Source organism: Aquarana catesbeiana, linkage group LG05 (genome assembly GCF_042186555.1).
Source record: "Aquarana catesbeiana isolate 2022-GZ linkage group LG05, ASM4218655v1, whole genome shotgun sequence".
In the NCBI taxonomy this organism is placed as follows: domain Eukaryota; kingdom Metazoa; phylum Chordata; class Amphibia; order Anura; family Ranidae; genus Aquarana; species Aquarana catesbeiana.
The window spans coordinates 385,592,139-385,614,695 of NC_133328.1; the positions used below are offsets into that span (position 1 = coordinate 385,592,139).

The 22,557-nt window shown below is 43.9% G+C and overlaps 1 protein-coding gene across 1 annotated transcript in view; it reads right to left on the minus strand.

Annotated features, from left to right (window-relative positions):
* LOC141146025 (uncharacterized) overlaps positions 1-22,557 on the minus strand; it is a 130,590-nt gene that overhangs the window by 36,922 nt on the left and 71,111 nt on the right. Inside the window, exons 4-5 of the mRNA XM_073632794.1 lie at positions 8,073-8,083; positions 5,278-5,284 (exon numbers count right to left, since the gene is read on the minus strand). Coding sequence (XP_073488895.1) covers positions 5,278-5,284; positions 8,073-8,083 — 18 coding nt within the window. The remainder of the gene's footprint in view (positions 1-5,277; positions 5,285-8,072; positions 8,084-22,557) is intronic.

Below are 22,557 nucleotides of genomic sequence, written 5' to 3' on the forward strand. Positions count from 1 at the left end.
ATATATTTCTAACACATAGCATGTACATAGCAAAAATTACACCCCAAAATAGATTCTTCTACTCTTCCCATATATGGTGATACCACATGTGTGAGACTTTTATACAGCCAGGCCACATAGAGAGGTCCAACATGCATGGAGCACCGTCAGGCATTCTGGAACATAAATTACACATAAAATTTCCTAACGACCTATTACACTTTCAAAGGCCCTGGAGCACCAGGATAAGGGAATTACCCACAAAATGACCCCATTTTGGAAAGCAAGCACCCCAACATATATATTCTATGAGGCATAATGAGTCTTCGAATGGTTCATTTTTTTTCCAAAAGTCTTCGGAAAACGTAGAAAGAAAATTAAAACGTTTTTTTTTTTTTTCAGAAAGTGGTCAATTTATATGATATTTCTAACACACAGCACGTACATAGCAAAAATTATGCCCTAAAATACATTCTGCTACTCGTCCTGAGCATGGGGTGATACCACATGTGTAAGACTTTTACACAGCCTGGCCACATAGAGATGCCCAACATACAGGGAGCACCGTCAGGCATTCTAGGAGCATAAATTACACATAAAATTTCCTAACAACCTAGTACACTTTTGAAGGCCCTGGAGCACCAGGACAATAGAATTACCCACAAAATTACCCCATTTTGGAAAGGAAACACCCCAACATATATTATATGCACATAGCACGTAGATAGCAAAATTACACCCCAAAATAGATTCTGATACTCCTCCTGAGTAAGGCGATACCCCATGTGTGAGACTTTTACACAGCCTGGCCACATACAGAGGTCCAACATTGAAGTAGTACTTTCAGGCATTCTAGGAGCATAAATTACACATATAATTTAATTCCTTCCTTCACACTTTTGAAGGTCCTGGAGCACGGAGGACAGTGGAATTACCCACAAAATGACTCCATTTTGGAAAGCAAACACCTGAAGGTATATTCTATGAGGCATTGGCTGCAGATAGGTACTCGGGTAATCTGATGAGGTGGAGACAGGTGATCGAGTAATCTTATGGGCTGCAAATAGGTACTTGGGTACTCTGATGGGCTGGTGATAGGTACTTGGTTACTCTGATGGGCTGGTGACAGGTATTCGGGTACTCTGATGGGCTGGTGACAGGTACTCAGGTAATCTGATGGGCTGCAGTTAGGTATTTGGGTACTCTGATATACTGGGGACAGATACTCAAGTATTCTAATGAGCTGGTGACAGGTACTCTGATGGGCTAGTGACAGGTACTTGGGTACTCAGATGGGCTGGTGATAGGTACTTGAGTACTCAGATGGGCTGGTGACAGGTACTTGGGTACTTTAATGGGCTTGTGACAGGTACTCAGGTACTCAGATGGGCTCATAACAAGGACTCGGGTACTCAGATGGGCTGATGACGGGTACTTGGGTACTCAGATGGGCTGGTGACCGATACTTGGGTACTCAGATGGGCTGGTGACAGCTTGTTGGGTACTCAGAGGGGCTGGTGACAGGTACTCGGGTACTCAGATGAGCTGGTGAAAAGTACTCGGTTACTCAGATGGGCTGGTGACAGGTACTCAGATGGGCTGGTGACAGGTACTTGAGTACTCAGATGGGCTGGTGACAGGTACTTGGGTACTCAGATGGGCTGGTGACAGGTACTTGGGTACTCAGATGGGCTGGTGACAGGTTGTTGGGTACTCAGAGGGGCTGGTGACATTTACTCGGGTATTCAGATGGAATGGTGACAGGTACTTGGGTACTCAGGTGGGCTGGTGACAGGTTGTTGGGTACTCAGAGGGGCTGGTGACAGGTATTCGGGTACTCAGATGGGCTGGTGACAGGTACTTGGGTACTCAGATGGGCTGGTGACAAGTACTCGGTTACTCAGATGGGCTGGTGACAGGTACTCAGATGGGCTGGTGACAGGTACTCGAGTACTCAGATGGGCTGGTGACAGGTACTCGGGTACTCAGATGGGCTGGTGACAGGTACTTGGGTACTCAGATGGGCTGGTGACAGGTTGTTGGGTACTCATATGGGCTGGTGACAGGTACTTGGGTACTCAGATGGGCTGGAGACAGGTACTTGGGTACTCAGGTGGGCTGGTGACAGGTTGTTGGGTACTCAGAGGGGCTGGTGACAGGTACTCGGGTACTCAGATGGGCTGATGACAAGTACTCGGTTACTCAGATGGGCTGGTGACAGGTACTCAGATGGGCTGGTGACAGGTACTCGGTACTCAGATGGGCTGGTGACAGGTACTCGGGTACTCAGATGGGCTGGTGACAAGTATTCGGGTACTCAGATGGGCTGGTGACAAGTACTCGGGTACTCAGATGGGCTGGTGACAGGTACTCAGGTACTCAGATGGGCTGGAGACATGTACTCGGGTACTCTGATGGGCTGCAGATAGGTACTTGGGTACTCTGATGGGCTGGTGATAGGTACTTGGGTACTCAGATGGACTGGTGATAGGTAATTGGGTACTCAGATGGACTGGTGACAGGCACTCGGGTACTCTGATGGGCTGCAGATAGGTACTTGGGTACTCTGATGGGCTGATGACAGGTACTATGATGGGCTGGTGACAGGTACTTGGGTACTCAGATGGACTGGTGATAGGTAATCGGGTACTCAGATGGGCTGGTGACAGGTACTCGGGTCCTCAGATGGACTGGTGATAGGTACTTGGGTACTCAGATGAGCTGGTGACAGGTACTCGGGTACACAGATGGGCTGGTGACAGGTACTCGGTTACTCAGATGGGCTGGTGACAGGTACTCGGGTACTCTGATGGGCTATAGACAGGTACTCTGGTACTCAGATGGGCTGATGACAGGTACTCGGGTACTCTAATGTGCTGGAGACTGGTACACGGGTACTCAGATGGGCTTTTGACAGGTACTCTGGTACTCAGATGGGCTAATGACAGGTACTCGGGTACTCTATTGGGCTGGAGACTGGTACACGGGTACTCTGATGGGCTGCAGATAGGTACTTGGGTACTCTGATGGACTGGTGACAGGTACTCTGATAGGCTGGTGACAGGTACTTGGGTACTCAGATGGACTGGGGACAGGTACTTGGGTACTCAGATGGGCTGGTGACAGGTACTTGGGTACTCAGAGGGGCTGGTGACAGGTACTCGGGTACTCAGATGGGCTGATGACAAGTACTCGGTTACTCAGATGGGCTGGTGACAGGTACTCAGATGGGCTGGTGACAGGTACTCGGTACTCAGATGGGCTGGTGACAGGTACTCGGGTACTCAGATGGGCTGGTGACAAGTATTCGGGTACTCAGATGGGCTGGTGACAAGTACTCGGGTACTCAGATGGGCTGGTGACAGGTACTCAGGTACTCAGATGGGCTGGAGACATGTACTCGGGTACTCTGATGGGCTGCAGATAGGTACTTGGGTACTCTGATGGGCTGGTGATAGGTACTTGGGTACTCAGATGGACTGGTGATAGGTAATTGGGTACTCAGATGGACTGGTGACAGGCACTCGGGTACTCTGATGGGCTGCAGATAGGTACTAATGTGCTGGAGACTGGTACACGGGTACTCAGATGGGCTTGTGACAGGTACTCTGGTACTCAGATGGGCTAATGACAGGTACTCGGGTACTCTATTGGGCTGGAGACTGGTACACGGGTACTCTGATGGGCTGCAGATAGGTACTTGGGTACTCTGATGGGCTGGTGACAGGTACTCTGATAGGCTGGTGACAGGTACTTGGGTACTCAGATGGACTGGGGACAGGTACTTGGGTACTCAGATGGGCTGGTGACAGGTACTCTGGTACTCTAATCGGCTGGTGACAGGTACTCAGGTACTCAGATGGGCTGGTGACAGATACTCGGGTACTCAGATGGGCTGGTGAAAGGTACTCAGGTACTCAGATGGGCTGGTGACAGGTACTTGGGTACTCTGATGGGATGGTGACAGGTACTTTGATGGGATGGTGACAGGTACTTTGATGGACGGTGACAGGTCCTCTTTATTAGGGGGGCAATCGGTGTGATTGGGTGTACACTGTGAGTGGTAATGAGCTGTTGCCACAATCTCCTCCTTACACACGATCGGCGTGTAAAGAGGAGAACCCGGTAACAGCTTGTTACCGTTGTTTGTTGACATTCTGTGACCGGCTGTGATTGGACACAGCCAGTCACGTGGTAAAGAGCCAATTTCATTGGCTCTTTAACCACAATTGGGGATGGGCTGTGTCAGGGTGACAAGCCTCGTCCCCGATCGCCGCTCTGCGTGCCCCTAGGTGTGCACACGAGCGCTGTGCATGAGGACAGTGCATGTGACTGGCTGTGATTGGACACAGCTGGTTACGTGGTAAAGAGACGATTTCTATTGGCTCTTTACACTCGGGTACTCAGATGGGCTGGCGACAGGTACTCCAGTACTCTAATGGGCTGGTGACAGGTACTCAGTTACTCAGATGGGCTGGTGACAGGTACTCGGGTACTCAGATGGGCTGGTGACAGGTACTAGGTCCTCTTTTTTAGGGGGTGCAATCAGTGTAATTGGGTGTACACTGTGAGAGGTAATAAGCTGTTACTGCAATCGCCTCCTCACACATGATCGGCGTGTGAGGAGGAGAACCCGGTAACAGCTCTTTGCCGTGATTGGGGATGGGCTGTGTCAGGGTGACAACAAGCCTCATCCCCGATCGCCACTTTTAATCCTATGACGAGAAATGTAAAAATCATGAAAGGACCTCTTAAATATGAGAAAAAAAAAGTCAAAAAGACCTCAGATCTTATATTTACACTAAAATGCAATAAAAAAAATGAAATATTTAAAAAAAAAATAAAAAAATAAAATGTCCCTTTAAGAGCTAGATCTCGCAGTGAATCCACCACAGAGACCACTTTTATCTGAAAGCGGACCGCCCTCTGAAGAAGAGGATACCGTGGTTATAGTAGCTAGCTGCTGCGATAACAAAGATATCCCTCTTCAAAGTACCGCTGTATAACGACGGCGGGCGGTCCATAAGTGGTTAATAATAATAATAATCATATTATTTTGAAGGTTTTCTTGTCATCGTGATATTCTCACTTCTACCCACATTCTATAAAAATGTAAAGTCTAGGTTATTAGCCACTCATATATATTTTTGCATGGAATAATGTGCAGGAATGCATCTTAATGGTAGAACTTTTGGCTTTCAGAAAGAAGAGGTCAAAATACTTTGATTCAGTTTCTCCAGTTTGGTGTGGTATTGGTTGTTACCTAATTTTCTCAGTTGATGAGAATGTGGGGCCCACCGGCCTGCTGATATTGCATGCAGATGGAAATTATATTGGTTTTGATCCTATGCACAGATTAGTTGAAAACATTAAATCATTTTTTTTTGTTAGGTCCCAAATCAAAATGAAATAAAGGCAGTGCCAAAATGTATGTGTGGTATTGCAGTTTGTCACTGTCTCTTGTAAATAGATGCAAACAATTTTCACGATGGTGATGATTCATCTAAATGTTGTAGGCCTTGATGTCTTCAATGTGGGCTTTGAGAGGACCTGCAGTTGTGGCTGGGCATTCAGAACTGAACAGTCAATCTGTGCTGGGTTCTTGATGGTGCCAAAAAAATTAGACCATTGGTAGTGTTTGGATGGGCGGTTTAACCTTAACGGTCACAAGTGTGTTATGATAATGTAGTGTTGATGAAGGAAGTAACTACTAAGATTTATTCCAGTGGTGTAAAATGACTGGTGTGTTCACACGTAGCTGGCTGTGAATGTCTGGAGGCTGTTATTGGTTTACGACAGAACATGACATTGGGTGGTTCCATCAAGGACCTGGCCTTAATGGTTGTATTAGATTTAATGTACTGTATGTTTTAAAGAATTGGTGTTTAAATGATGTTATTGTTATTATCTTGTTATTTAATAAAAGCGGTGGCCATAATACTCTATCAAAATTAAATTGTGTTGCATTATTTATGATATTTAATGTGTTTGTTTTTATGTTCGGATCCCTCAGCCCTCTCTGTCCAATCGGGTCATGTCAGATCTTTGGTATAGCGCAATTTTATTAACCCAGTCATATATTTCTTACTGAATTATCATAATAAATGACCCATTTTGCAACCAAAATAAAGTTCAAAGTTACACTATATTTAAATTGATGAATGCTGTGTGTTGTTTTTTTCTCCCTGAATCTTTCATCTTTTCTGTTTCCGTCAGTCACTGTGTTAGTGCTGCCAAATGCCAACCTAGTTCTTTAATACACTGCACACTTAAAATTAAGAAAGAAACTGTACTTAAATGTAATTGCACTGCAGGCAATTAAGCTTCTAAAATGTCAGATATTATAAAAGCACAGAAGTGTATTTGTTATAACATTTAAAGAGACAAAAAGGCAGCAATATGTCTTGTTGCCTCTAGTCTACTAAATATGAATTTAAAACACAAGGCTACATAATTCTTGACATTATAAGGGCAGCATAAATCATGTATATAAATGCAATTCTCATAATCATTCTTTATAAGAAAGATCATTTATTACATATTATTTGCAAAGACGTCAGTAGACTCCAAAGTGCAATCTCACAATTTCCAGAGGGTGATAATTGTTCATTTATCTAATTTTTCAAATGTTGATTTAAATACTGTATCTTTTAAACTTTATGTAACCCCAAATGAAAGACCAAAGCTTTCTTAAGCACAGGGTATGAACCAACAAATGCTATAATTTTACATTTAGAAAATATTTTTTTCACCTTTTTTAACCTTTGTTGCATCTCAGTACTGCAGATCTTTTGCAGCCTCTTTGCAGCCATCTCCTGTCTCCATACCTGCACTCCAGTGATAGCAGTATAGCATTTCCCAGGGAGTTCATGCTAGTAACAACAGTTATGGCCATGACTATGCCTACAACTATCCCAGTGCAATGAATGCTTAACCACTTGCCTACTGGGCACTTTTACCCCCTTCCTGTCCAGGCCATTTTTCAGCTTTCAGTGCTGTCACACTTTGAATGACAATTGCGCGGTCATGCTACAATGTACCCATGTGACATTTTTATCATTATTTCACACAAATAGAGCTTTCTTTTGGTGGTATTTAATCACCACTGGGTTTTCTGTTTGTTGCTAAATAAACAAAAAAATGAAAAAAAAATCATTTTTCATAGTTTGTTATAAAATTTTGCAAACAGGTAATTTTTCTACTTGACTGATTAGGGATGAGCCAAACACCCCCCAATTTGGTTTGCAGCAGAACATGCGAACAGGCAAAAAATTTGTGCGAACACAGTTAAAGTCTATGGAACACGAACATGAAAAAACAAAAGTGATAATTTTAAAGGCTTATATGCAAGTTATTGCCATAAAAAGTGTATGGGGACCCGGGTACTGCCCCATGGGGACATGTATCAATGCAAAAAAAATTTTCAAAAACGTCCTTTTTTTCAGGAGCAGTGATTTTAATAATGCTTAAAGTGAAACAATAAAAATGAAATATTCCTTTAAATATTGTGCCTGGGGGTCTCCTTACTCTGCCTGTAAAGTAGCGCATGTTTCCCATGTTCATAACAGTACCACAGCAAATCTACATTTCTAAAGGAAAAAATGTCATTTAAAACTGCTCGCCGCTGTAATGTATTGTTGGATATATAGATAAAATATAGATAAAAATGTGAGGCGTCCCGCCGACTGCAGCCTTTTCGCACTGACAGCTCTTATATAGCCAAGGACGGGGCCACCCAGTGACATAACAGGGTGACCCTGCCCCCTTCTGATGTCATGTGACATCATGTGATGTCAGAGGGGGGCGGGGTGACCCATTAACATCACCGGGAGGCCCCGCTCTTGACTGTATAACAGGCAGAGTTTTTTGGGGGGTTTCGGTCCATTGCGGCTGTGATTGAAGATGGATGGACATCGCAGGACAATTTTTTTTTAAAAAAAGGAATTGTCCAAAACTGTCTCCTGTCATTTTTACTTTTTTGACACAATGTACCTCATACCGATTCACATAGGGGGGAACGGGATCTGGGGGGCCCCTTGCTAAAGGGGGCTTCCAGATTCTGATAAGCCCCCCTCCCGCAGACCTCCGCAGACCCCCACAACCACTGGACAAGGGTTGTGGGGATGAGGACCATGTCCCCATCAACATGGGGACAAGGTGTTTTCGGGGGGACCCTAAAGCACCCTCCCCATGTGGAGGGCATGTGGCCTGGTATGGTTCAGGAGGAGGGGGGGCTCTCTCGTCCCCCCATTTTCCTGCAGCCTGCCAGGTTGCATGCATGGATAAGGGTCTGGTATGGATTTTGGGGGGACCCCACGCCTTTTTTTGGGCACGGGGTTCCCCTTAAAATCCATACCAGACCTGAAGGGCCTGGTATGGATTTTAAGGGGACCCCCACACCATTTTTTTATTTTGGTGCGGGGTTCCCCTTAATATCCATACCAGACCTGAAGGGCCTGGTAATGGGCTGGGGGAACCACGCCTTTTTTTCAATGATTTTCATTTATATTGCCAGGATCTGACAATACATTACAGCTGCGAGCAGTTTTAGAAATCTCTCCAATAGGACACAGGTGGTAAAAAAAAACCTGACAGGGATAATAACCCTCCCTTACTCTATCCAACTTTAAGGCTTTATCCTACTTTAAGGTTTATGAAAACACAATCAATTAATATTATCTCTAAATTTGTGCAAAAGAAGTAAAATTATATTTTATACTGTAATTTCATCATACTGTATATGCTGTAATAATCCAACAGCTATCTCTATGAAATATCACCAATAGAGTAATGATTACTTGTGAATCATTCCAACCAGATTTGCATATAGTAAATCATACCATTAACAGCTCAGGAATTGTTTTAGTTTAGATTCCCAATATCTTTTGAAATGATCAAACAGATAAAAGTGCTTTTTATCAAGCAAGGAAAGATTCCCAATCACGAATGCCCCTTTGAAACAGCATTCATCTAAACTACATATTTTCTGTGAGCAATAGGTAATAATTGAAAAGGGTCCTGGTGCACATAAAACCTGTGTGAGGGCAGACAGATTTCTTCCCACCCATTATACTTGGGAAGGTATTTGCAGGTCTATGCTGGTTGTTAAGGATTTCACTATTTAGCAATAAGCACACAAAAAAAACAAAAAAACAGCATTTCTCCTTGCAATCGCACTGACATCACAATTGCATGCTAGCATAAAGAGAACTTTAAAAGTTGGGGCAAATATATTTTATATTTTTTCAATTAGTAGGTTAATTGGCTTTTTTTTCAAAATTGGCCCTAGTATATAAATGTGAGTTGGGGACCTTGGATCTCGGGCTTCTTGAGGGTAGGGAGCGATGTGAGACACAATGTATAGGGATAGGGACAATTGTAGACACACACCCACCCACGCTCACTCAGGTTGAACTGGATGGACTGGTGTCATTATTCAACCTTACTTACTATATAACTATGTAATTAAAAAAAAAGTTATACCTTCATAAACCAATGTTTCAGATTTTAATATTTATCTAAAATCTTTATTTATTTTTTAAATAAAAAGCAATCACAAGGTTAACCTAACAAAGCATACTGAATTTGCTGTCTGTGATTAAAACTCTATGCAGAGGTTTTCAACAGCAAAAGGGGGATTTGAGCTTCAGCTTCTCAGGTCTGAAAGCAAAAGACTGCAGTGATGCAGAAAATGTTAGCCTCAAAATACTTTATGTAAAAAGGTGTCAGGAACTATTTCTGCTAGCTCCAATATTATAATATTAAATATATTATAAATTGAAGTTTTTTTTTACATGTTATAAGTTAGTTGTGAATATAATAAATAAATTAAATATTAAAATACAAATTAAATAACATTAAAAAATGTTTTTATTATATCTTTGCTGAAAAATAGGTTCTAAATGTATTTTAGTTAAAATCAGTTATGATTTATTTTGGGACTCTCAGTATTAGTTACATAGTTTTATATGCATTTATAGTATTATCAAGACACTGCCTGGCAGGAGTGCAGATGGTGGTCACTTCGGTTTTTTATCTGGTCATGGTGAGGGGCTCCAGTGTAGATGACTGATACTGAATCATCCATGAATGTGCTGTTTTTTCAGAATCCTAAAAGGTCCCTGTTTTGTATCCTCTGGCCCAAAGACTTTGAGGAGCTTTGGGTGGGCATAAGCTTCCATTCCTAGGTTAACATCTTACCTGGTAGCCAGACCTCATTATTAAGCTGGCCATTCACGGTTCAGTTTTTTGTTTTTTTTTGTTCAGCCAGCAAGCTGAAAAAATAAAAAACTGAACTGATTCCCCCATCCACACATTCAAGGTGGGAGGGGGAATTCTCTCCACTGTGCTATTGTATTCTGACAGCAGGGACACTCCTCTGCTATCAGAATATATAGATCAGCACGGCAGCCATTGGCTGCAGCCATTGATGAAGCAGCTTTTATCCAACAGGGCAATTGAACAGAAGTCGATATATGGATTGACTTCTGTTCAACTGCAGTGGCCCTACATGGAACGACATCTCTGTTGAACCAGCCGAATTTTGTTCCATCTATAGCCACCTTCAGTCTCAGCTGTGCACAGGCCCTTTTATATGCGAACTAAATGATGCTCAGGGCCCTCTGGCTTGCTATCTTATTTTCTGTGTTGTGGAAGCCTGCTGCTGTGTGAAAAGTTAGAAAACATAGAAGGTACTTGTTTGTTCTGGGGAGCCCATAGGAGGGCACCTTGTTAGTCAAGAATTGAGCTAAATGTAGTTAGTTGCTTGGATGAACAGATGTTTTATTTGTTTTATGCAATAGACTCGCTGTGCACAGCTCTCCTGAACTGAAACTTTATTTTTGTGCTGCCTTGCTGAAGAAAAGTGCAGGACAAACCTGTCTGCACTGTTCCTGTGTGTACTTGTCTTGTGTAAAGTTTATCACAGCCACTACCAGTTGAGCCCCCAATGTCCCCCTTGCACACTCATTTTTGAAGATCTCTCTTTTTTTTTTTTTTTTTTTTTAAATGTAATCAAATTAAAAATGATATTAAAAACTCAAGTCAATCATATTGTGATCAATGCTGCTAAATTTATATACTTACTTTGTCAGCAACTATCCCAGTCTTATTTTTTTCTATTTGTACACATCCAGCTATGTAGTAAAATAAGATCAGTTGATAGATTTGTATTACTGGCCAAAAGTATTACATAATAATTTGCATGCTGCTCTAAGTGGACAATGTATAATAAAACATTCTTCTCTTTCAGAGATATATTCAATGTATGTCCAACCGTGGCTGGCTCCATAGATTAGAGTAGGACTATGTGAAATAGAAGCATTTTGATGTGACATGCATATACTGCACATGCTGCTGAGTCATTTTTTTCATTTTAAATTAAACACAGATTAGATGGGTCCTCTATAATGGTTAATGTGGCTGAGTTTTGTGTAGTATTGTATTGCATTATGCATTTGGTGCATTATTCCTTCTACTTTTTAAAGCCCATGTTGATTTAAAATAGGTCAAGCTGTTGCAATTTTTTTCAGCTTGTTGCATGCAACACTAACACTTCTGAATAAAATGTACATCTGTAATATTACGGATTTTTCTACATTTTATCGATAAGCAGAAATACATATATAAATGAGTTTTAACATAAAATAAAGTATAATTAATTTGAAATGGTACACAAAAAATACCTGACCATTTGACCTTTAAATTTCCTCTGTTTCCATTTTTCTTGACTGAGTAACAAGTTGTGATATCTAACTCTGTGATGTCATCAAGCAGCCCTTTGATATTATCCTCAGTCAAAAGATGTTTCAGAGATGGTGAACTATGATTTCCCTGTCTACATAAAAAGAAAGTATAGATTTGTCTTGTAACTAAAGAAAATGAAAGTAAGCTACCCAGGGTTTTATTTTTTCATTAAGCCTTTTGATACTTACCTAGTATACTGTATATGCTTAACATATTTTTATCCTTTCACATTTTAACATGTCACTCTTTTTTGTAGCAAAGTAGTGTGGCAATATTGTGAAATTTGCACTCACTGAAATCTGTAACTATTCAACAGTCCAAATTGATTGCTTTGCAGTACAAAAGGCCAAAACACTTAAACATTATGGATCATGTGATTGGTTTGTTTGTTGCTTATGCACTCACCCACAATCACCAGACTGTAAATAGTTCTCTTTAAAGACACCCAAGAAATATATTGTAAAAGTTATGAGTAAATTGTGATTCAGTAGTGGTGCTATTTTGTCCAGATGTTTGCAAATGCAACCCAATTCATGAAAAAAAAAAATAATGAGCACAAAATAAAAATGTTATATTCTGTTCACGCTGATGCCTGGAAGTAGCCTGAAAAGAATATATTTATTTTACATAGAAAAAATACAATAGTATTATCCTATACTTAAAAGTAGGGATGCGGAGTGCGCATGCGCGAGAGTTCCGAGATGGCCGCCTGAGCCTGGAGCACCGCACCTCACCATCTCAGACGTGCCCAGCGAGCCTTTCTGACCCGCTCGACAACCATAGAAATGGCTCAGGAGACCCCCAAGCACCGGAGAACAACCCCATATGCTGGGATCCGGGGTCAGGAGAAGCCTGACTCCTGAATTCGCTGCCTCCACCCACGCCGGGTGTACCATGATGGCCGCCGCAGCCGCTGCTGCACAACACCATGCTTCACTTAAAGAAGCCTCCCCGGAACACAGGCAAGTGCTGACTCACGCCCTGCTCCACATCACTCCCGGCCCACACAATGCAGGAGTGCTGGCTCAGACCCCCTCACCGGCCTCCACAGAGTCCCTTCTCAGCTGCACGTTTGGAGAGCAGGCCTTCTCTCCGGCAGGCCCGATGGCTTCCATTTATGACGCTCCTACCCCCCCTCAGCCCGTCGACACAGAACACCCAGCTTATGATGGAAGATCTCTTCTCTAAATTCTCCATTCTCCTTGAAAGGGGTCTAGAGGCCATGGCAGCTAAAATAACAGGAGACATCAAAGCAGACCTGCAGAATATAGGCTCCAGAATGGATGCCATTGAAGGAAAGCTTGAACAGACTACTGCAGACTCCCACCAGAACTCTGACCTGATTCAATCCCTCCAAGACCAATTAAATACCGCAAACTCACGCATAGATGATTTGGAGAACAGATCTCGGAGGCTGAACTTTAGGATCAGAGGCTTACCGGAATCAGTCACGGATGGACATTATGAGAGAACTGATCCCAAACATTCCAACAGCACGTCTGGAACTGGACCGGGTTAATTGGGCCCTGGGACCCCCCAGGAAAGACGGTTTCCCTAGGGACATCATTGCCAAACCACATTATTATGAAGTCAAAGAAGCTGTCATGAAACAGGCCCGGTCCCTCCCGCAAGTCTCCTGCCAAGGTCACGTAGTTCAAATTTATGCGGACATTTCTCCCTCCACCATACAGCGCAGAAGAATGCTGAAACCCCTGCTATCTGCAATGGCTCAGAAGGAAATCAAATACAAATGGGCCTTTCCATTTGCGGTCAAATTTGCTCACAAGGGACAGAACCACTCCTTCTCCAACTTTCTATCGGGAGAGAAGCTACTGCTCAACCTGAAGATAATCTCGCAAGAAATGGATACGGAAGCGTCCCCCCCTCCTCTGGCTTCAACAAACGTCCCCCTCCGGCTGGCTCCCCAAACCCTCTATGGTCCAAGAATAAGTCCAGAAGATCCTCCCACTATGGTCCACCATGACCACACGATCTCTTCACTTTTTGTATCTCCTGATGTCAACTTCTATCAATAGTGACTGACTTCCTGATAGATCTGACTTTCTCCCTCTTCTTGGGAGTAATTTTTACCCACTGATGTGCCTCCGCTGACAGGGGACAATATAAAATTTTGAAACTCTCCTAGCTTGACAATTTTTCTTCCATTTTTCTTTTTTATTGTTGTTCTAATGTTCAAGCTCGGTTCCCCATTGCTCCACCTCCACTCTCTGCACTGTAGAGAATTGGAGAGCGGCGCGTTCAAGATGGGGTACAGTTAGGGTTCGGAAAACTCACATTTTTGTTTCAATTATTATAACCTGTTCTTGCTGGCTTGACTTTAGCGTCACATTCAACATTCAATACAGGTTATAGGGCGCCCTGATTTGGGGCGGAATGCATGTGCCTCCACCTATCCCTTAGTCTCCCACGGGGTACCGGGGGATAGGAAGTCCAACTACGGTTGGACTATTGATTTTGATTTTTCTCACAGGTTATAGTGAGATGATGGAGGGGGTCCTCTCTCCTCCCTGGGCTCCTTGTAGCCCCGGGGGGAGGGAACTCTCCCATTTCTTTCTTCTCTTCTCTTTCCTTTTCTTGTCTTTCTTCTATCCTCCCTTCCTTCCCCAATACATGGAACATCACTCAAAGGTTTTTCTCGTTTCAGTCCAATACAGAGGTTTATCCCCTCGACCGGGGGCTCCTATCGTGGACAAGGCACCGCATCTACTATCAGCGTGGCTCCTGATGGTTTCAGCAATGGTAAGTGACGGACGGTTCTGTAGCACTTACTTTCTCTGGTCTCATGGCTGATCTCTCACAGGACACCTTAAGGGTTGCTACCCACAATGTTCAGGGACTAAATTCTCCCGTCAAAAGACGAAACATTTTTAACTTCTATAAATCTTGTAAATTGGATATCATTCTAATTCAGGAAACTAATTTCCCGGCTAAATACTGTCCTAAGTTTCTCCACTCCCATTATTCAAATTTTTATCTGGCCAGTGCAGAAAATAAGTCCAAGGGGGTAGCCATAGCTTTTGCCAAAACTTGCAACTTTAGCTGGATTGCAGACATTAAAGACCCAAATGGCAGGTTTCTCTTAGTTAAGGGGGAAATAGATGGACAGATCTACTTTCTAGTCTCATACTATACCCCTAATAAGGGCCAAGCTCATTTTTTTCAGAATCTTATGAGCGTCCTCTCCCCAGCACTAAAAGGTACGGTGATTTTTAGTGGTGACTCAAACACCGCCTTTGACCAAGGGCTGGACAAATCCAAGCCCCCCCGCAGAGCGTCTTACCCGCCCTACCAAACAAAGTCTTAAAATAGCTAGACTCATTCATGCCCATGGGCTAGCGGATACCTGGAGGGAATTGAACCCCACTAAGAGGGACTATACCCACTTCTCTCACCCACATAACTCCTATGCCAGGATTGATCACCTCCTCGTTAAACACAATCTGTCCCGATGATCATAAAGTCCCATATCAAAGACACTGTTTTATCTGATCACTCATTGGTTGTCATGGACATACTCGCACACCACCACAGATCGGGTAGGGGACAATAGAGACTAAACAAATCCATTCTCACAGACCCAATCCACACCTCTATGCTGAACAAATCTTTAAAAGAATATTTCCTCCTAAACAAAACTGAGGGCATATCACCCGAAATATTATGGGCAGCCCATAAAGCCTTCATTAGAGGGGAGCTAATCAGACTAGCTTCCCAACTTAAGAGGGAAAGAGAGAGCGACATTAAGATCCTAGAATTCGAATTCTCCAAACTGCAGAAACTTCTCTCTGCAGAAACCTCTCCCTCTTCGATGTCTCAGTTAGACAAGGCCAGGTTGGAGCTCAACTTGGCCCTCACTGCTAAGGCGGAAAAACAAATGCGCTGGAACAAACATAAATTCTATACCCAAGGGGCAGGGTAGGATCCATGCTGGCTGCCAAATTTACACCCCGAATTAAATCACACACTATGCCAAAAATAAAGATCCCAGGTCAGGGCTCCACGGCTGATCCCTCCAAAATCTTAGAGGCCTTTTAGGGTTTTTATAACGAGCTGTACTCGCCAAAATCTCCTTTGCAGGTTATCACTCTAGATTCCTTTCTGGGTGGTCTCTCTCTTCCTTTGCTTTCTGTGGAACATAGAGACAGCCTTGAAGCCCCCTTCACGGAGGGAGAGGTTCTTGGTGTAATAAAATCAATAAAAAATGGCTCAGCCCCTGGCCCGGACGGTCTGTCCAACATTTATTACAAGACCTTCCCCAATACCTTAGCCATACATCTAACACACTTCTTCAACTTTAAAACATGGGGGAACCCACTTGATCCACAACTTAATACTGCATACATTGCAGTGATCCCTAAACCGGATAAGAATCCGGAAGATGTTGGAAACTATCGACCTATATCACTTATAAATTGTGACGTCAAAATTCTGACGAAGATTCTTGCTAATCAAATGGCTTCCTTTATCAATACATATATCAATAAGGATCAGGTGGGTTTCATCCCGGGCAGACAAGGCCCAGACCAAATAAGGAGGGCCATAGACTTGGTTTCCATCCTTCAAACTAATTGGGCGGGAGGTCCTAAACAGTCTGGTATGCTCCTGTCATTGGACCTACAAAAGGCCTTCAACTCCGTTTCTTGGCCATATATCTTTACCATGTTAGAGCAATGGGGCTTTGGACAAAGATTTCTCGGACTGATGCGGGCCCTTTACTCCAACCCCAGTACCAGTATCCGCCTGCAAGGATACTACTCAAAACCCATCACAATTAAAAAAGGGACTAAGCAAGGATGTCCACTTTCCCCGATTATATTTGCGATGGCTATTGAAACGCTTGCTATTGCAATTCGTCATAACCCAAACATCCAGGGAGTGACTTGCGGCTCCAAAACCCACATGTGGATTATATGCGGATGACGTTCTGCTCTTTCTCACCTCCCCAGTAACCTCCCTTCCCAATCTATGCAAAACCCTAGACGCCTTCACCAAACTGTCCGGTTTAGATGTTAATTACTCAAAATCACGAGCTCTCAATATCTCACTAACACCCGAGACTGTTAATCTCTTACGACAAAACTTTCCCTTCCAATGGAGTGACTCCTCCATCAAATACTTAGGTATTAACTTAACAGCTAAAACTGAAACTCTGTATGGCCATAACTACCCCCCCATGTACCGGAAGCTGGAAAAAGACCTAAATTCCTGGTCACGTAGCAATATTTCTTGGCTGGGGAGGGTAAACTCAGTTAAAATGACATTACTTCCCAGACTGCTATGTCTGTTTCGTGCCTAACTTTGAAAAACCGGATTGGGTTGCAATAGAAAAACAGGCAGTTCCTAATTTCACGCTAGACTTCCTCCTATGGATGCCCCCAAGAAACAGACCTTCTATTCTAGCCCTGACCCTTTCTCACTCTTTTGCTCTATGGGATTCCTTACATTCTTCCAAGGCTTCAGTTTCGGATTACAAACCCCTCACTCATATTTATAACAATCAAGACTTCCCTCCGTGGAAAAATGTTATGGCCTTCAAGTGGTGGGTGGATAAAGGCCTGTACAGGATAGGACAATTTTTTACAGCCGCAGGCCCCTTCACTCTAAAACACTACACCAAAACGCTAGACATGCCCTTATCTGAAACCTTTCGGTTCAGTCAAATCTCCCACTTTTTGCAATCGCTATGTAAAGACAAAGACTTCCCTCCAAAATTCTCTGATTACGAAATGTGGTGTAGTCAAGCCAGAGACCAGAGGGGTGGGATCTCGGTGATCTATTCGTCACTTACTTCGCCATGCTCAAAAGCGACTTATATGAGGCCTGGGAATCTGAGCTTCAATTTAAGTGGAACTTAGTAGATTGGCAGAGATCCAGTTTCAGATCCTTCCAGGGTGTCCTCAACACCACTTTAGCTGAGGCCAGCCTGAAAGTGATCTCCAGATGGTACTTTACACCGACTAGACTGGCCTCAATCTATCCTATTGCTCACCCTCTCTGTTTTAGAGGTTGTCAACTCCAAGGCACTATGTCCCATATTTGGTGGGAATGCCCCAAAATTCGCTCCTTCTGGAAAAAAAATATTCAATATTTTGAAAGAACTAGTGGGGGCTCAGGTTCCCAGAACTCCTCAGGTAGCCCTTCTTAATGCCCTGATTCCGGGGATCCCGAAGTCCTCGAGTAGACTTGTTCACTTTGTGCTGCTGGGGGCTAAGCTCACGATTGCCAGAGCCTGGAAACGCCCGGGAGTTTCTCTCCCAGCAGTTAAAAGGAAAATATCCTGGATAATGGCCCAGGAAAAACTCACTAGCATAGTCCAGGACACTGTGAAGAAATTTGAAGGTATCTGGAATCCATGGGCTCGATTTGCAGGAGTAACATTAGCCCCTACTGGTAGATCCACATAAAGCATACTCTAAATGCATGAGAGATGTTCCACCCTGTCACAGACCTAGCCGGGACAGAGGCTGTTGGAGAGGACTGTATGCAAGCCTGTTGCCTTTTGATTATGGGCCCTAGAATTTGGGGGAATGGTGCTCTCTGTGAGCTGTATGCCTGGGGACCCTGGGGTTGGTGTTACTTTGGATTCAGCTCCATGTCCCCCCAAAAACACACAGACTCTGGGAACCCTTTATATGCCATATTAGAATGGTGACTGATTTATACCGTTGGGACTCGTACTGTTAAATGCTAATGTCATCAATTCTGCTATAATGTGTTTATTGTAAATAAGTCTAGTGTGGCTCTAAGAGTCTTTTCACCCATTGTTGTTTGTGTTAATTAACTGTGTGAAGCTCGGTGACCACAAGTCTGGGCGAAAGGTCATGTCTCAGTCACCTAGGCTGTATAAAGGATTAGATAATTAGCTCATGTTAATTAAGTTACAGTTGTATTGTTAGAGGAGGTTCCAACGGCATATAAAGTCTTGTAACTTTGATTCATAATAAACAGTCCATGTTAGCAGTGAAGCAAGTGTCGCCTTGTTTTCTGCTCAGAGAGGTTGGAATATCTGATATCTGTATACAGACTGGCAGGAAGTGGTATATGACGGAAGCACTCAAGCGGAGTGTGGGACATTCCGTGACATTGGTGGCAAGTAGCGGGAAAGCTTCCTGCAGTCTGGGACATCCAAACTTCCATCTGGATCCAAGGTCCAGATACCAGGAGAGGAGAGGTACAGATACCAGCCGCCATGGATGAGGAATTCAGAAGGAGGTTGCGAGAGATGCAGATACAGCACAGAGGACCAGTATCAGAGCAGGTCCTGCTGGGATGGTGTGATTCTATTCGCTGCAAACTCTGGAAGGAAGCGCTAGCCCGTGAGCAGCGACACCAAGGAAAAGTTCTCCCCTCCATCGAGGAAAGGTACTGGTCGCAGTACGGACTGCGGGTGCGGTTTTTCGGAGAAAAACCACACAAGAAGCAGACAGCTGAATTAAGTAGGCTGGTCTGGGCAGAGATAAAGCTGGATGAGAGCTACAGAGCCCTCTGGTGGCATGTATCCCAAGCATGTCCCTGGATAGCGGATGACAGCCCAATGGAAGGCTTAAGCTACGGCGGCTTGGGACTGTTGTTTGTGAAGCTGACAGGGGACCCTAACTTTGGGAGTGATTTGGAGCGGCGGGTGGATGAAATCATGGATTTCAGAGAAGGGCTACTCAACATTTCGGAAGTGCACTGGGCACAGGAAGATTTGGAGTTTCTGGCCGTTCAGGAATGGGAGCTAGAGATCGCCTACAGACGGCTGCTAGACATTGCTCAGTGCCAGGGCTGGGCTCCCTTTGCCTGGGACTATCAGGAAATACCAGCTGACAACCCTGAAATCCTGGCTGAAGAGTCGGCAATGTGGCAGAGCAATAGTGTGCTTTGCCAACCTGCCCCCACAGCTATGGAGGCGGAGGTCTTATGGCGGATGCAGCAAGTGCTGACTGACCTTGATGATTCTGTTTCTGCATGGGATGATCTTGGATGGAGAAATGTGCCTGTCCAGCAGCATGCCAGAGAATCTGCAGTGGAAAATCTGGAGATTGCCATCCCCAAAGCTGAAGTGCTGACAACAGTGCAGAGCTCTGCTAACCTCTGCCCAGCACTGATAATATCTTCTGGGTTCCATGGACAGGAGATGGTGAACCTCCATCCCCAGACACCAGTTGCAGAGACAGGGGATTTGATAGACTTTTCTGCTGAGGAAGAACCATCGGGTGAGCCCCCAGCAGAAGAGTTGGGATTAGGGCCAAACTTCATTGCGCTCTGCTCAGCACTGATGGCATCTTCTGAGTTCCACGGACAGAAGATGGTGAACCTCTATCCACAGACACCAGTTATAGAGGTAGGGGATTTAATAGACTTTTCTGCTGAGGAAGAACAACCTGATGAGCCTCCAGCAGAAGAGCTGCTATTGGGGCCAAACTTCACTGTGCTCTGCCCCGCACCAACAGCAGTATCTGTGGAGTTACAGGGAACTTCCCCAGTTGAAGCACCGGCAACCGGGCAGAGTGCTACCAACCTCTGGCCATCACCTGCAACAACTACAGAGTTCCGGGGAGGTGGGGCAGTTGGCCTCCCTCCCCAACAGGTAGCCAGAGCAGATGGTGTGGGGTTTCCAGCAGAAGGGCTGACAACAGGGCCGAGTACTGCTGGACTCTGCCCTCAACTAACAGAGGATGGATTTCCTGTGAAGGTGGATGGGACTTCAGTCTCCACCTGTATACCCCAGGGATGCTGGGCAGTGGGCCCCGATCCCCAACAGCATGAAAGAGTGAGCCCAGACACCCTGTCTTCTCTCCAGCGGCAGAAAGGATTCCAGGGAGAAGAGCCAGTCCAGGCCTCTCCCCAGCGGCAGATATGTTCTCTGAGAGAGGCAGAGGTTGGCTAGGTGAGTAATACTCTGTTTGGAACAATTTGTTTGGGGTACTGTGTGGGTACAGGCAGTAGAGGACTGGAACTATGGACTAACTTCGGAGTCAACCCGTCTGGGGTCTCCTCCTGTGTTAGTCTCCTGCCGAAAGGGGAGAAATGTCACAGACCTAGCCGGGACAGAGGCTGTTGGAGAGGACTGTATGCAAGCCTGTTGCCTTTTGATTATGGGCCCTAGCATTTGGGGGAATGGTGCTCTCTGTGAGCTGTATGCCTGGGGACCCTGGGGTTGGTGTTACTTTGGATTCAGCTCCATGTCCCCCCAAAAACACACAGACTCTGGGAACCCTTTATATGCCATATTAGAATGGTGACTGATTTATACCGTTGGGACTCGTACTGTTAAATGCTAATGTCATCAATTCTGCTATAATGTGTTTATTGTAAATAAGTCTAGTGTGGCTCTAAGAGTCTTTTCACCCATTGTTGTTTGTGTTAATTAACTGTGTGAAGCTCGGTGACCACAAGTCTGGGCGAAAGGTCATGTCTCAGTCACCTAGGCTGTATAAAGGATTAGATAATTAGCTCATGTTAATTAAGTTACAGTTGTATTGTTAGAGGAGGTTCCAACGGCATATAAAGTCTTGTAACTTTGATTCATAATAAACAGTCCATGTTAGCAGTGAAGCAAGTGTCGCCTTGTTTTCTGCTCAGAGAGGTTGGAATATCTGATATCTGTATACAGACTGGCAGGAAGTGGTATATGACGGAAGCACTCAAGCGGAGTGTGGGATGTTCCGTGACACACCCCTCCTCCCCTCTCCCCTCCCTCCTCTTCTTTCTTTCTTCCTTCCTACTATTCTCTCGTCTTCAGGTCTCCTCTAGACCCTGGTATTACTTCAGTTACATGGTTACTATGTTTGCTCAGCTTTGTTCATTTCAGTGTCAATCACAGCAGTGGAACAAGGAAATGTTCAATTCCCATCTTCCTCATAGCTCTACATTATCACACGGCTCTCAGAGATGTAATTTTATTTGAGATGTGAGCTCTTACAGGGAGAACTCGGATCTTAGAGATTGTATGGAGGTCCCTCGGCCCGGCACAGTGTGTTCCCATATGGGGTGCCGGGCAGAAGACGATCCCTTGAGTGACAGCATATAGCTTACCACATATAGTACATGCTGTAGACAACTGTTATAATGTTTATTACTTAGACACTGTTCTGTTTCTTAATGCTTATACCTGACAATGTACAATCCTGTTTTGTATAATTGCTCTTTTTTTCTCAAAATAAAAATCTTTTGAAATAAAAAAAAAAAAAAAAAAGAAAAAAAGTAGGGATGCCCCGATACCATTTTTTTTACAATGAGTATGAGTACCAATACTTTTTTTTAGTACTTATCGATACCAATTACCGATACCTACCGCAACTGTTTTGTTTTCACTTCAACTGTCAATGATACAAAGCATTGAAAAGTTATTTACAAATGAAATAGATTTTTTTTAATTTTGTGCTTTTTCAATGTGAAATGTGTAAGTATATATTAATATATATGTGTAAAAATATAAACTAACAAAGCAAACAAAAAAGTTTTAATTGTTCATCGTTTATAAAATAGACATGAACAAAGAAAAAAAAAGCAGGAAAATAATTAAATGGAGGAGAATAGGAAGTTAATTAAGGCTGATTAGGGTAAATTAAGGGTTTATAAGGGGTTAAACAGAGGAACATTTGTTCATCCTTTTGATCTGCAGATGAAGAAACAGAAAGATGCAAAAATTTTAGTGTTTCAGCGGCTGAGCAATGTTGTTAATAAACATTGCCGGCTGCTTTTTTTTGACAGATCTAATTACCGGACTTCTTTAGCACTTCAGCTGTCAGCAGGGGAGACCCACTGACAGCTCAAAGAACCGAGCCTGAAAGTATCGGTTTCAGGTATCGGTGAATTTGCATGAGT